At 37.7% G+C, this 16,588-nt stretch overlaps 3 protein-coding genes across 9 annotated transcripts in view; 1 reads left to right on the top strand and 2 right to left on the bottom strand.

Annotated features, from left to right (window-relative positions):
* LOC145990977 (stimulator of interferon genes protein-like) overlaps positions 1–16,588 on the bottom strand; it is a 42,459-nt gene that overhangs the window by 13,776 nt on the left and 12,095 nt on the right. Inside the window, exons 1-2 of one of the 7 annotated variants that reach the window (XM_083126582.1) lie at positions 10,888–10,963; positions 4,894–4,966 (exon numbers count right to left, since the gene is read on the bottom strand). The exons of 1 other annotated variant lie outside the window; for it this stretch is intronic. The gene's annotated coding sequence lies outside the window, so the exon portion shown is untranslated. 5 more of the 7 variants (XM_083126621.1, XM_083126591.1, XM_083126601.1 and 2 more) reach the window with 5 other exon arrangements.
* Positions 7,090–7,839, bottom strand: LOC145987844 (uncharacterized). The gene has a single exon (XM_083122592.1). The coding sequence runs from the start codon at positions 7,837–7,839 to the stop codon at positions 7,090–7,092; it is 750 nt and encodes a 249-aa protein (XP_082978718.1).
* LOC145987853 (stimulator of interferon genes protein homolog) lies at positions 12,758–13,369 on the top strand. The gene has a single exon (XM_083122605.1). The coding sequence runs from the start codon at positions 12,758–12,760 to the stop codon at positions 13,367–13,369; it is 612 nt and encodes a 203-aa protein (XP_082978731.1).

Consider the following 16,588-nt stretch of genomic DNA (forward strand, 5'->3'; position numbering starts at 1 on the left):
CTTCAGGTAACATTTCAGAAGAAAAAAGATGTCAAATACAGGAAAAGATGGAAAATAGATTAATGTTAACATTTCAGTTTAACGTTTCGAGTATTGCTTTCCTTCCGATAATATTCAGTACTTGATTTAATCAAGCGTTAGACAAAACACAAGGGATGACATTAAAAAACACAAAATTTTTAACATATTATTACCAGGAATCATTTCATGCAATTCTTAAGCTAGTTATAAAGAAATTAGGAACACTTGCACAATATTTTAACTGTATTTGTATCGTTCTTGCCGTAGGTGTAACTCTGAGTTCAACTTGGGGGTGCCCAATTGAAATATCAGTGAGAATACATTGCATGGGTGTGCGCGCACTTGCCTGTTTGAAGTAGTAGTAATAGATACAGATATAATATGACTTAAATAAATTATGACACTGCCAGCGAAGCGAGCAACAACATTTTTAGAACTATTTCTTTGCAAACTGATTATGCATATTATTAGTTAAACATAGCGACAGTATCCCATGATGTTTACTCTTTACAATCTAGCTTTGCTCGTTCGTTGAAGACTTCAATATGAAATTCCTTGACCGATTTCATTCAAAAGCAATATCAGGTATCCATCAAACGTGCATCCCAACTTCCCACTATATTTTAACGTCTTCATGGCCATGCTCTAAATATATCGAGTTTCATTACTTTATTTCAGTTTGTGAATCATCGCTTAAACAGAGATTTGAAAACACCAGCAGAATTTGGAACTCACTCGCTGTATAGAACTATTAAAATTATACATGTATATTTTCTAGCTGTTAGAACAGGAGGGGGCAGGGGGCATGTGGTGAGGTAAAGAGGATGCCGAACGAGCAAAGCAAGATTGTAAAGAGTAAACATCATGGGATACTGTCGCTATGTTTAATTAATAATATGCATATGCATTATACCCTTACAAAACTTTGGAAAATACGCTTGGCGCTTTTGAGAATTTATCTTTCAAATACTAAATGAGAGAGACTAGGGAATTAGGAGTTCACATGCCTCTTTGCCTTAAAAGAAAACGAAATAACATGTGCAAATAAACGCATGGCATGTTAACTGCAAAAGGAAGGCAAGGAATTTTCACTTCTAAATTGAGGCAATGCTTTATTCGATAATGACCTTTCCAGATTGCCAAAGAATATAAACTTTAACATAAATAGGCTAATAGGGACTGTATCTACTTGATATTTACAGATTGATAATGTTAATAGACGATTAATGGGCCTCTCTGCAGAACTGATTAAGGGAGCCCTTTATAAATCATGATTCATAATGATTTCCTCTAGTTTCCAGTATGCAAGATTTTTACGCACAAAGGAATCTAACGAGAAACCAACAACACCATTGTGTTGTGTTATGCAAGAAATATCGAATTAATTAAATAATAATGGTTACATATTATCTACACTTTTGATGAATTGTGCAAAAATTTGTAATATTTTTTTTGTACTTGCTAAAACATTAAAATATGGGTCCCTTTTCTATTTTTATCTGTTTTGCTTGTTCGGCACCCTATTTGTACTTAGCACCCAGGAAAGCACCCCACGTGGACCCTCCCCCTTTTACAACTCTCTTTCTAATAGTATATAATTTCTTTTACAAAGGTAAGAACTCTTGGAGCCACAAAAATGGTCATCAACTATAGACGTGAATGAATCACTTAGGTTCTTCATGAAATACTTGCCATTTTATATCTAATACTCGGTCAGTAAATTTTATATTGGTACTTTATGAATATCGGTTGGAAGAAATTATACCTACATATAGTGTCACTGATTTTCTACTCACCACTTCCGGTTTCTTTCTGTCTGGTTTTTCATTTTCTCTATCTTCTTCAGATAGTTATACACTAAACAGAACGACAACACACGAACGGAGATGCTACACTGAGACTGACCTAAGGCCAAAGGCATTTGACTGTTCTTTTCTCTACCACTCCAAAATTATTCATCTCGCCAAGTTACAGAAAATAGTGTTGCTAACCATAGTAACAGAATTCACTACAAGGAGTCAAACCTGTATCTTATAATTTCTTCCCTTACTTTTATCGTACATTTTTCACATGAAAGAATCGAAAGGAAAATGCAACAAAATGTAAATTTCATTGACTCAGGGGTTGAATAAATAAAATGTACGAATCTGTAACGTATTTAAGAAATATATAAGGTATTCAAACGCTGAACTGTCAAAAACTGTGCGCGGAATGTGCTCCCTGGAAGGAGGGCGAGAGGTCAGTTTGGCATTTTCCAGCTGGCAGTGTCCCTTCCCCAGAGCTGACCGAAGCCTTGTCAAGGGAGCTCCTGTTTCCAGGAAATGACGATGCTGCCCATTCCACCCTCCTTCCTTGACAATTTGGTTTCAGTTGACCGAAAGGTCCATTGGACTACGCTTCTTCAGCTACAAATGATTCCTTTCTGTTAATGTTGAAGTATTGTCATCATAAACATCCATATTTACACCCAGGGGTGGGGGGGGGGGGGGTTTCCACTTTTCTGCTTGGGGGTTTTCACCAAAATTTGGGAGGGTGTTGGGAGGGGTTAGGGGTGTGTGGATAAATCACTGACTCTCAGGCAAGGTAAAGGTAAAGTTCCCCGTGCCACGAAGGCACATTTTAGGGGATGTGGAGCTAAGGCCCCACATATTCTCAATCTAGGCCATTTTGGAGGGAATGTGATCAGCACCACACTCTGGCCACCTTTATCCCCCAGGTACCCCATTGATTTAAGGCTGGGTGAGTTCCAGAGCTGCTCTATGCGGGGACAAAGCTGGGAATTGAACCAGAGTTTCCCGCATGGCAGTCAGACACCCTACAGACTAGACCACCGCAGAGTACAGTTTTTCTTCAACTATAACTAAAATAAAAAAATCTAGTATCAAACTCCTGTACATTTTTATTTGGCTTTCAAGTCTTATCATGTATAATTTGATGTAAATAGCTGCTAAACCTGGTCATGGAGCAAGCCATGTGCAGTTGTTCTCAACTGTTGCCAGACTAGAGTGTGGTAATTTCATTTTATAAAGGTGATGTCCTACTCAAAAATGCCTATCTAATTTTTTAAACTTTACACATTAATATACACCATTGAAATTAAATATTAATAATAAATTATGTCACATGATATATGTCTTGACTGGTTGGAAGATATAAAATTGTGTTTCAAATAGTTGGGAATCACTGGATCTAATGAACTCTTGCAGCCTGGTACTGGGTCACAGCCCGGCAGTTGAGAAACGCTGCCCTAGTACACCGTCCACTTTATGCTCAGATATGCTCATTGTGATTGAACCCGGAATTCCGTAGATTACCAGGTGGCAAAATTACTTTATGCCATCAGCGATGCTGATATATATATATGTATATATATACACGTACGTACGCATGAGTGAGTGAGTGAGTGAGTGTGAGAGAGAGAGAGAGAGAGAGTGAGTGAGTGTGAGAGAGAGTGAGTGAGTGAGTGTGTGTGTGTGTGTGTGTGTGTGTGTGTGTATAACATTCAACCTGGCCATTTTCCAAGAACAGTATTCGCTATAATAGGTTACTTTGGGCTTTAAGACTCCCTTGTAGTGGCATATTAGTCTTAATTATTTAATGGAGTTATATGTATTATGAATAGTGAAGATTTTAATTGTCCTGAAACATCTAATAGCTTAATAGGCCTATTAACATTTGTATCATTTTTATGACATCAACGCCACTAACATGTGAGAGTTTGTTTTAAGTTCATTTTATACTCATAATTCAATTAGAACTGGTCATACAGTTTTAAAATGGAATCCGAATCACTTCTCCATTTGTCTCCACTGAGGATCAAACCTGGTACTCCTTTATTACAAGATAACGGTCTTATCACTATGCATTGGGTAGGCACATATACAAACTCACAAAAACAAAATAACTACAGGGTATTCAAAAAGTCATTCAACTGATTCTTTGACCTTACATAACTCTTATACAAAAATGGATAGACACATGAACCTTAGATTGGGATTTTGAATTTCACTATGTGGATATTTTTAAAACATTAAAAAATTAAATGATTCTCTGCAAGAACATTCAGCATGGGAGAAAGTCACTAAATGCACGGCCTTGAAATTAGGCAGGTGGAAGGAGTTCGAGCTGTTGCCACGTCGGAGCACAACCCCGTGTGTTCTGAGGTTTGAGAGAATGAAAGATCTCGTTGTGGAGTTGGGTCTTTGTGATCCATGTGATTCAAACTGACAGTATTTGCTCCAAAGATTAGGGATGATAAGAGTGTCCCGTATTACCGCTTGAACTAGGCAACGCTGACTGGTTGACGCTGCACACACTGCACGGGAACCAGTGACTTCTGTCCCGCTCTTGCTTTGCTTTTCCCATATGTGGCACCAGTGCAATTCTACCCAGCTGCCTATTTTCATGGCCAGGTGATTAAGGTGTAAAAGTGTCTTTGTACGAAGTGAAGAAAAATATGGAGATGCTTGCAAAAATTTTGGTAAAAATTCAGTATGGTTCCAACACCTCTCACAAGCTTTTTTCATAATTTTTAACGTTTGTAATTACCTATTCTGCAATGCGAAAGAATCTTCAAGGAGTTATTTTGCTTTTTTCACGAAAATAAAATCAATTTGTGACATGAGTAATTACTGTTCTTCCTTTTTTACGCTTCCGTAAGACACAATATGGCGAGACAGATTGACTAGCGTGGTAGATATTAGTGGGCATGCAGTGTTTCCAACCTTGTTAACTGAAAATCCCCATGAACCATTCAGGCCCGTAGCCAGAAATTCTTAGTAGGGGGGGGGGCAAAGTCAATCCTAGAGGGGGCAAATTTATAATACATTGTGTTGCATTGGCAGATATAGCAAGGTACAGAGGGGCACTTACCTACCTCCTCCAAAAGTGAGAAGTAACAGGAAAGGAGTGATATCTTGCATTCAAAATTTGTTTCTTTCAGGCTCTGAAAAGCATAATAATACAATTTTTTTTTAAACTCCAACGAACAAAAAAAAGTTCGAGCAAAATCAAATAACAATATTTCAATAATGACCTATCGGACTACAAAATAATACAAAAATAAAGTTTATCTTAAATAGGCTAATCGGGACTGTATCTACTTTATATTTACAGGTCAATAATGTTAATAGACATTAATATGTACCAACAGCTTAGGGCTTCTCTGCAGAACTGATTAAGGAAGTCTTTTATAAATCGTGCTTCATAATGTTTCCCTCTGTTTCCAGTATGAAAGATTTTTATGTACAAAGGAATCTAACGAGAATCCAACACCACCATTGTGTTGTGTAATGCAAGAAAAATCGAATTAATTAAATAATAATGGTTACACAATATCTACACTTTGATGAATTGTGGAATCTTTTGTAATTCATTTTTTGTAGGCCTACTTGCTAAAACATTGAAACATGGGTCTCTTACTCCACCACAGATTCTATTTGCTTCAAATGAAAGACTCTTGCATCACTACAGACAATGTTTGCCTACTGGTTACCTTAACCATTTTGCAAAATATTGTGTTGTTGAAATACATGTGTTTGACACCCGGCAAACAAATAGGAATCACTTGATTGATCAATTACTTCTAGGATTACAGTGTCAGCATTAATTTCATACCAAGCTTTATAGAGGGAAATGTTGTATCCTCTTTACATTATGAAAAATACCTTCCTTAATGACTATGGTACGAAACTGAACGATATAAGGGACCTCCTTCGCCTTACCCCATTTCCGCGGCACAAGGTCTCTGGGCAGCTTATCACCACCACTTTTTGAGCAGAAGCGTACAAACCCCAAATACCAGGTCTTTTTATGCTGATACTGATTTCTGCCAGTCACAGAATTGCGAAAGATATATGAATAAAATTAGGAGAATTCACTTCATAGCAGAAGAGTTGACATAATTATTTGTCAAAAAATTAGGTTGTGCCTGAGGTACTTTAACAGACAACATGCTACAGACACAACATTCAATTTCATATTAGCTAATAAGTGGAAAACAAGCACACAAGCTGTATTTTTGAAAGACAAAATATGCATGACGAACGTTATTCTTTTTGTACATATGACACGTACAACTTTAATGTACAACATATATTTTACACATATGCAACATGGAGCGGCATAAAATAAGAAAATACATGTGCAACATGCTAACGCTAAATTGTGTACGTAATTATTCAAAGTTTTTTTAAAATATTATTTAAATTCATTACGTGATCAATTCATACGCCAAATTGTTTCTGAAATGTGCGTGCCTGAAATTTGCGGGCGAAGCGAGCAAGAAAATTTTACGAAATGTACTTTTATTTGCATAAAATTTGAAATCATGAGGGCAATTACCCCTCTGTATCTTATGCAAGTGCCCTTAACAGTCTGGAAGAAAAATGCAAGAAACACTTGAAAACTAATTTCGTCTTGAGTATCCATTTGTCCTGCTATCTTTAGATTCTGCTAGAGTCGACGAGCGATATGAAAGCGGCTGACCTTGACAAGTCCGCGCAGAGAGAGAGGGAGATACATTTCCGCTGTTGCCACCTACTCACCGTTCGAGGTTCTCGCCATTCTTTCAAAATAAAAAAAACAATGGCTTACATTCGAACAATTGTAAATTGCCGCTGCACGGCTATTATTGCAACAATCGATACCAATCCTGCACGAGTATTACCAGAAAGATTTAGACAATCGTATTGTGCTGTGAATTAAATGTGTAGAATCTTGAAAGTAAGTGAAAGAAATTAAATATTTTATTGACCATTATTATATAGAGAAAAAGTTCTCTTGCGAGCCGATTTTTATTAAATTAGATTTGAAATAACTTCCAGTGAGAAAGTTACAAAGAAAACTCCAAATTTTAAGTTCGTATAATATTTACAGCGATATGTTATTTGGTTACTGAGAAAACGAGAGAAGAACTTGATTCATTCTTTCGCGGCGCGGCAAAGGCAACTTCGTTTGCCGCAGATATCATGCGCCAGTCTTGTGCCACTCGCAATAACAAAACAACTGTCTGGCATGTATAACATGAACTGAAAATAAAAAATAAAATGCCATTTACTTACATAACGCTCATTCCGTACTGCTGTCAACCTCGTCACTTGATTCAAGTTCTTCGGAATCCGTGTCTTGCACATTTATAATGACCTTCTCGATGACATAATCTCTGACTATTTCACGCTGGAAGTCATCTTCTTGTATTTTTTCTGCGTGAGCCACACAATCTGCCCACTCGGAAACACCTATTCTGTCTATTGCTTCGTGAGTCAGTTTCTGTACGTCGGCAATTTTGAAAGTCTTGTTCTTGTCAGCTACGTACCCCTTCACCTGGGCCCAAATAATTTCAATCGGGTTGTACTGACAATGATAAGGTGGGAGACGAACAACTCTGTGACCATATTCTCTTGCTATTATATCGATTTCGTAACTTTTGTGAGTTGGTGTATGATGTTTCCCAAACTGCAACAATTCTGCTCGGGTTTGCGTGCTTGTGTGGGGAATGTTCTTGTTACAGAGCCATGCCATAATATCCGCCTTCCTTGAATTCGAACAAGGCGTTTTATCCACTTGCAAGGAATGTATGCTCGCGTTGTCTATTACAATCACGGATTCGGGAGCGAGAAACGGCAAGAACTGCTCGCAAAACCACTTTCGAAACACGGCAGACGTCATTTCTGAATGATAGTCGGTACTGTTTGTTTTGGAGCGGAAAACCAATTTACTTTGGGGCACAAACCCTGTAGCAGCTGAACCAGCATGACACACTATAAGACGAGCACCTTTTCCTAATGGCACCTTTAACCCACCAGAACCATCACTCATTCTCCAGCAGGTCGTCTTCGTGTGATTCTGGTTGACCCAGGTTTCATCTAAATAGTATATATTTGCAGTACCAGATTTCCTGATTTCGTGCATGGTTCTGAGGAAGATCACTCTCGCAGCTACAACATCACCCCTCTCCATTAAAAATTTCCTCCCGTCGTTGCCTTTCCTATATCTGAACCCCATGTTTTTCAAAATTTTTAACACTGACCACGTACTGCCTGCAAACCCGATAGCTTCCTTCAATTTAGCCCTAAGTTTCACTGCAGTAGGAAATTCGCCATTTGCGTACATATCAAATATATTATTACGCAATACCCCTTTATCAAAATCGTCCAAGTGCGTAACATTCTTTCGCCGATTACGACGTTTGCCAGGCGAGCGAAAAGAAACCGACCCTGTATCGCCGATCGACGACCTGGCTTCCTTAGCAATCGTCTGAACTGTACGCAGACTTATCCCACATGCAGCCGCTGTACGCTCCTGACATTTGGCAACACTGCTCCCTGACGAACACGAGGCACTGTCTGCACTGCGAGATTCCCTTTGGAAGAACTGATACACTTTGTACACCATATTTCGCGCTTGTTTGTGTAGAATACGACGCTTAGATGTTTCTGTAGCCATCTTGCACACGTATATTGACAAATTTTTTGTGATCACACTGAAGAAACACGAACAGTCACAACGAAAACCAAACCGATTCTTGCCGCTCGTAAAACAAAAGAACAACATCGCACGTTTTGTACGGCAGTCTCCACCACCTCCTTTTGCTACTGCGCATCGAGGCTTGTTCAAGGTCAGCCGCTTTCATATGGCTCGTCGACTCTAGTCATATTTCTTTACTTCAATGTTTGCTCCCCCTAGATTGGACATCCATCCAAGATTGGTGGGGACAATGACCCTGACCCCTGTGGTTACAGCACTGTTTTTGAGTGTCTCTTCATCAATTTCACGTCATCACTCATTGTCACGATTAGCTAGATGTGGCAGAAAAGCAACACTAAGTGAAAGAAATTAAATATCCACTCCCCTCTCTCTATCACATGAATCGCTATTACCAAAAGGTAGACAGACTGAGTAAACAAAAAATTATGCAGTTCAAACTTCATAGCAACACATCCAAGAAAAACATCCAAGGAGCGAATTTACAATATAGAGAAAGTCTCCAATTTTGTTAATTTTCGGTATAATAACTAATTTTGACCTCCTAATCACGAATCTGTTGAAAAAAACCGGGGGTCACGTCTGAAAATTTTAAAAAAAGCCGATTGAATTTTTTTTATATATAGGTGTATATGGGTAGTTTTACGAACAAAAATGTAATCTCCTGTCATTGTGTCCAAACACACCGTTATTTTACAAGAAAATGATTTGTGATGTTCAATTCTAGTACGATCCCTATTTTTCGATGAATTTAGGGGTGAAATGAGTGCTAATGGAACCTAACCTAACCTCGTGTGAATGGTTCGTGGGGCTACCCGTGGATGGTTTTTGGGGCTAACGTCAATGGTTTGTGGGGCTACTCGTGGATGGTTCGTGGGGCTACCCGTGGATGGTTTTTGGGGCTAGCGTCAGTGGTTTGTGGAGCTACCCGTGGATGTTTTTTGGCGTTAACGAACAATTTTTCATCAAAATGTACAATTTCCAGATGTGACCCCCGGTTTTTTACAACAGATTCGTGATTAGGAGGCCAAAATTAGTTAGTATACCGAAAATTAACGAAATTGGAGACTTTCTCTATATTGTAAATTCTTACCACATCCAAATACATTAGGCACCTTTAATACAAGACTACTCAAAATGTCACAACTGTTTTAGATACTTAAAATTGTGAGATCATTTCCCGAAATCTGAATCTGGAAGGTAATTTTTTTTCCCAATACTGATACATTATACGGAATCCCACACACCTTCATAAATCACAAAATCAATAAATGTCTTTGTTATGTTGCTAGAGTAATACAGGATATAATTGTAAAGAGTAGTGAGAATTCCAGGTCTCACTTAAGTATCCCAAATTTCAAACAAATTGGATAAATTCCCTGTATTGTTAAATTATACCGATATAAATCTGTTCCCTTGTCATCAGCATACGCACAAACCTTTTCGTCAGGTATAATGCTGTCAATTGCTTGTTGTAACAAGTCGATATTTGAGTTAGTCGGTAACATTATTGTATGAGGGAAACTGATTCCTTCAAATTTACAGGAGAAAGTACTTACGGAAATCATTTTCTTTAGCCTTGTGGAAGTTCCTGAATGTAGATTTGATCCATTTTAATGTGAATGCATGTTGTTTTTTGCGAAAACCTCTGTCCAACATGCTGTTTCTGCTCCCGCCATTTGCTTTCTGCACGAGAGTGCAATGTTCCGTGTGTTAAGATGATGCAACTCCGTAGCCAGTGTTTCAGCCTCGCCGTATTTTCACTAGAACATCATGATGTGTCGAGTATTTTTTTTTAACTATGCTTGCCTAACCTAAATTAACCTAACCTAACCTTACGAAAAATGGTTTTTGGGGCTAACGTGAATGGTTTGTGGGGCTAACGTCAATGGTTTGTGAGGCTAACGTCAATGGTTTGCGATGTATTAGCATAATTTCAAATCCGGGCACGAAAGTAGATATTTTCCGGTGAACGAGGTTGCAACACTGCATAAATCGACAAAACACTCTCAGAACGCCCCCTAAACCAGTACGCTATCACGGCCATAATGTGTTACAGATTCGAAACAACAAGTAACAGCAAGAACTCGTAAATCTAAGAAATAGACATTGATATGCATTATTTCACTTTAGGAAATGTTCCACATTCGAAAATAACACGTTAGCAATGTAAAGAAGTCCGAAATATACGATTCGTAGGTGTTTCCCTCATACGATAATAGTACCGGATAAGTACTATTCTACTTTCTGTGTGGTTTAGATCGAAAATATATATATATATATATATATATACTTAACAGTGTTCTACTCTGGCTCCAAAGTAGTCTATTACTCGATGCTTTCACAGTCGAAGGTACGACAATGTACACAATCTCTATCTACCTTGAACGTAGACGCACACATGTTGTCCAAAAACATCACATGATAAACTCTTTGACGGCAGTCCGCTGATCTTCACATGACCAATGTTTACGTGTCTAGACCACCAAACAGTTGCACAGCTGTTTGGGAGTTATGAGTTATGATGTGCACACTTGGAGTAGCGCTGAATATTTTTTTTAGGGGTGTGGGGTATCAACTTTTTAATGTCGGGACGGAAAATGACTCGGGATTTCCCGACATTTCGTGAATTTCCCGAGATGTCGGGATTCCCGAGCTTAGGAATTTCAGAATGCTTCATTACTTCCAAACGTTTCGGGATTTCTCGAAATCGGGAATCCCGGCTTCCTTAACTTTCCAACATTTGGGATTTCCCGAGGGTTCGAGATCCTAGACTGAAAATTATAATATCTCACGAATTTTTCATCGCTTCCGGAATTTTGTTAATCTAATGGTAACTCAATATAAATCTCACAGTCACCTGTGTACGACGAGGAGGATGTTTGCTCAGTATAAGCTTTATTTATGATAACACTTCCCCTTCCAAAGTTATAATTAACAAATACAGTGATGTAAGGAAGGCCCGTACGGCACAGATTAGATATAGGCCCCAGGGCCTCACAGCCAGTGAGCGAATTATTTTTTTTGCCTTGGGGGATGCTTACTCAGTGTCGTATTTGTGATTTCATTTCGAGGAGGGGGTTAATAGTTTTTTTGTGTCCAAAGTTGTATATATTACCAGTCAGTAACTCTACTATTGCCTTCAGTACTAAGTAGCTAATATATTACATCTTATGATAACATTTCACGTAATTTATAAACAGTATTTTTACATGGCCGACACTGTGAAAACACAGTAGTGAAAATGTCGTTTTCTTCTTATGTGATAAACATATTACCAACAATGTACGTTGTCGTTAAGTATCGAACACATCTAGAACACCAAAAATGGATATAACCAAATAGTACACTATTAGATTTTCTCTGTGATATAACATACATATTTTACTGCAATACAAAAATTAAGCAATCAATCAATTTATACGAAATGCATTCTTCAACTGGCTTACCCATTTTCTTCTCAACCTTTTCAGTACTTTTCATAGAAGGTAGCGTAGAAATGTTACGATACTTGAGTCCAACGCTGTTGCGAAAGTTGGATCAGATTGGACATCGTATTTTTCTGGTCTCGCGTGAAATGTGATCCATGTGGACTTTGGAGATACGTAAACAACATATGTCAAAGAACAATTTTGTGATGAACGAACCCGAACTAGTGGAATAGAACAACATACAAGAACGATTAGGCTTCTCATTGATACAGATAAAATAGTGTGAACCATAATAATAATTCGGATAGTCGTGCAGTAGAATCGATGGGATGATAGGCCCCTGCAGCAAATCATGTATTCTACCATCTACGGTGTTACGGGAGAGAGGAATTGGTTCTGCTATTTCTGCCGCTCTCCTATGTTTGATAGTGACTGTGTTTGTAAGTTTAAATTTTGAATCCTTTGTGTTGACTAATGGTGCCCTGTGGATTGCAGTCATTATTTGTAGAATATGTTTGTTTAGTGAAGAATGGAAACATGTTCATACACGCTATGGAAGTAATTACAGTTTGGTTGTCACAAACACATTTTCTTTAAAAACGTCTACGATATATTTTTGCATTCTTTCAGGTTTCATGTTTATGATTTTATTTTCTTTATACAGTGACTCTGGTGTACCTGTTATAGCAAGTGACTGGAAAGTGCACTTTGTAACGACTATAGTTTGTGCCATTATTCATTGCCAGTTCCATACATTTGAAAGTCCCCTCACAGATTCCATAATCCTAGAACAGATGGAAGGTGCACATTATGGAAGTAGTATGGCTTTTTCGTATTACTATGGTTATTTGAATCTAGTGCTTCCAAATCATGGTTATAAGGATTCTCAGAGCTTAAAAGAAAGAATAGATGATTTCATCATAGATGAAGGTCTGGATGAAGAGTCGTTTCCTGTAAAGAAGTTCTTCATTCTTATTCCAGCCTCAGCATATATTCCAGGTAACTTAAAGGAACTTTCAGAAGAACGAATGGAAGAAGTGAAAAAGAAGTTGAAACCTGTAATGATCAGTAGAGCAGGTAATGTAGCACGACCATATGAAAATACAGTATATAGAATTAAGACTCGTAAAGTGAGCAAATTTGGTGGCAAACATATTTATGCCGTTGTGCAAGGTGCATCCATCTTACTCACAATGTACACCATATTTGAAAATGCTGCAGCACGATCAAAGTTCTCAGAAAATCAAAAGTCAGAGTATATATTTGTATTTTATAAAACTTTACTTAATATTGTCAAGAATGATGCAAGAAGTCGAGATATGTGCCATCTAATATACTACAAGGATTATAACGAGTTAGGCAGACCTGTTAATGTGGCAGATGTAGTTGTAGAAGAAATTGAAAGACTAAAGTTTGATCAAACACAAGATTAAAATTGTGATATTTGGTGCATTTCTTAAATCATAACTTTTCAAGCGATTACTTAAGATTTTGTTCAATTTTTGTCCATGGGAAGTTCGCATGCTTGCGTAAGGTAATTTTTAATTTGTTTTTTCGGTAACACTTTACTATACCGGAGACGGATTTCTTCAAATTTACAGGAGAAAGTACTTACGCAAATCATTTTCTGTAGCGTTGTTGATGTTCGGGAATGTAGTTTTGATCCATTTTAATGCGAATGCATGTGGTTTTCTACGAAAATCTATTTCCGACGTGCTATTGCTGCTGCCGCCATTTGCTTTCTGCACGAGAGCACAATACGCGCAATTGCTGCTGCTATAACATGATGTGTCCAGGATGCGTCTTGAAGTTGTTGCCGCGTGAGGAAGATGCCGTGGAATTTGTAATTCCTATGTTGTCCGTATATGCTAAATTGAACAAAAGGAGTGCTAATGGAACCTAACCTAACAGGCCTAACCTAACCTAGTAGGCATACCGCGTCCCCGCGATGGTTCGTGGGGCTATCGTATGTAAGAAATAGACATTATTTTTGTTAGAAATCCATTATTTCACCTAAAGAAATGTTCTGCAACGCAGAATAGTACGTTATCAATGTAAAAAATTGCAAAATAAATCATTGATAGGTGTCTCCGGTATAGTAAAGTAGTATCTTTTCTTCAACATAAATATTTTTTTTTTGAAATCCAAACAGTGCTCAGTGGGGATTATTGTAGAATTTTGAAAATCACTGTCACACGAAATTTGAACATTTCTTAAAGTATACAGTTCTTATTACTTTAAAGAAATGTTCAAATTTTGTGCGACAGTGATTGTCAAAATTCTACGATAATAGTCTTCTTGCTACGGGAATTGAATTTGAAATATATCATAAAACAATTGAAACCATTACCCGTATTTCCTTTCCCTGCTCAAAATGACAGCCCAGAAGTAAAACAATTTATGGATTCAGAATAGATGGAAAAAATGAAAGAATACAAAACTAACGACAAACTAAACAACTAGCCCCTACTATTGTTACAATACATTATTGAATTTGTAAAGAAAATGAAATAGGCCTATACATATTTCTAGTAATTTTTTTCATCTGATTTGCAGTTTATGTACACATTTTTTCAAGGTAAAAATGCAATTTTTAAAGTACAAATGCATCATAGTGCTGAACACAGTATGAATTCAAAATACTTTTCCAATGGATCATCCTGAGGCTGGTGACACCAACGACTCGGCAATATCTTACGAATGCAAATCTTTACTAATGAGAGAACTTGGGATTTTTAACAGTGGTTGGCTTTACCAAATGCTACATATATTTTCCATCATCAGTCTAGCCACCATAAGTGGACTAATCTCTCGAAGAAGGTTCCTTTGCCAAGTGCTACATTTAATTCTCCATCATCCAGTCTAGCCACCATAAGTGGACTAAACTAGAGGAAAGGTTCCTTGTTGTCGTGGAAGTGAGAAATAACTGTTTCTTTGTTAAACCCAACTGACCCTTTTTATAGTCGGAGTGGGAGTCCGTGGACATTCACCCCATAGCACTGGAAATTTCCACACCAAAGATATTTTTGAAAAATATCACCCCAACAGGGTAGCTATGAATAAGGTCAATCTAATGTCCAGCAAAAGCACAATCAAACAAGCACATATGCATGCATGTAATAACATATAAAAATGCCCATATGAAAATATATTAATTAACCCTACACCTTGTAGCTGGCCAGCAATTAATTAACATAATACCAGTGATCAATCCAATTATAACATAGTTCCCCCTTCAAGAGGAGCAATAAAAAAACAATATACTCAAAAAATAAAGTCACCATTCTTACAAGATCGTTAGAAGCTGTCGCGTGGCTCTCTTCAACGGTTTTCTGTCCCTCCACTTCACAGGCAAAAGCTGATGGTTTATGCCAGGGCAACTGGTTTGAATCACACTCCACAATCGGACAATTCTTCTCATTCTTTGCTCTGAAGGTATCTTTCCCAATCCTTTCAGACACTCTGAATATTTCAATGCAAGTTCTCCACAAACGCCACACAATCTCTCAGGAATAGGTTGCTCTCTCAGCCACACCTTCTCCTCAATGCAAGATTTGCATGTCTTAAGTTTGATCTCTTTCCCGTCATCTTGGAACATCTGACGTAAGGTTGGGCTCGTCTTCTCAAATTTCCGTCTCACTTCTTCTTTTCCCCCTTTTGCTGGAAACTACAAGGAACACAACTTTTGATGTACTGAGTGATATCTCTTGTCATTTCAAGCCACGAATATTTCTCCTTGACTTTTGACAAAGTTTTCTGCTTGCCGTTGTGTCCTGGAAATTCAGAATCATCATGTGACATCAATATTTGGTTTCCCAAACTCAACGGCACCCATATCTTAGCTGCTGTTCCCTTATCATCTTGCTTGCAGTGTATTATTCTGCACAAAACTCCGTCCTCATTAAAAAAACGATTGATTGGCTAACCTAGCAAGTTTCTTTCTATATTTCTTATTGCTTCATTACATGACATAAGAAAGTGTCTCTCATTTCCTCTGAAACAAGCGATTAAATTTTTTTGTAGCTAAACCAAAAGGCAACAATGATAATGCTTTGATCTTCTCATCCACAGAAATTGATTTTTTTTGAGGAAATTGCTTTCCTTTACTACCCCCATCTTCTATTTACCTCTTTGTAGATTTGCAAGGAGCATAATGCACTAGTGCTTGCAGTCTCCTGAACTTCGAGTCCTTTGGAATCCACTAATTTCCCCGTATCCTTGTTCATAGACTTCCTGCTATTCTCTTCCAGGCACGAATGATCTGACGACTTATTCTTTCTTTGTACTGTGTTATTTATCTACACAATAGTAAGAGTGAATTCTCGTTTCCATGCAAGCTTCAAGACGTGTAAACAACATTGAACGACCATCCATTTTCCTGAATGTGAAGTATAATTCCACTCTGCCTTAAAAAATCCCTTCCAACGATTACATCATGGAAACAATTCTCAAGAACGATAAACTTCGCTCTGCTGGACCTTTGGCATGCAAATGGGCGAATTTTTTCAAATTTTCCTCTCCAATCGAAAAACCTCTTGGATATTTCAAAATATGAAAAATTACATATGCTTAGAATTTCTTCAAGAGCATTGACGTGAATTTTTGTGTAGTTTTCTTTCACTGTTGTCTAGATATTATCAATAGTTTTGCGA

This window comes from Lepisma saccharinum, chromosome 1 (genome assembly GCF_977018435.1).
Source record: "Lepisma saccharinum chromosome 1, izLepSacc3.1, whole genome shotgun sequence".
In the NCBI taxonomy this organism is placed as follows: domain Eukaryota; kingdom Metazoa; phylum Arthropoda; class Insecta; order Zygentoma; family Lepismatidae; genus Lepisma; species Lepisma saccharinum.

Bases quoted from the DNA above. Each gene is read 5' to 3' on its own strand.
- LOC145987853 (XM_083122605.1), top strand. From the start codon at position 12,758: ATGGCTTTTTCGTATTACTATGGTTATTTGAATCTAGTGCTTCCAAAT.
- LOC145987844 (XM_083122592.1), bottom strand. From the start codon at position 7,839: ATGAGTGATGGTTCTGGTGGGTTAAAGGTGCCATTAGGAAAAGGTGCT.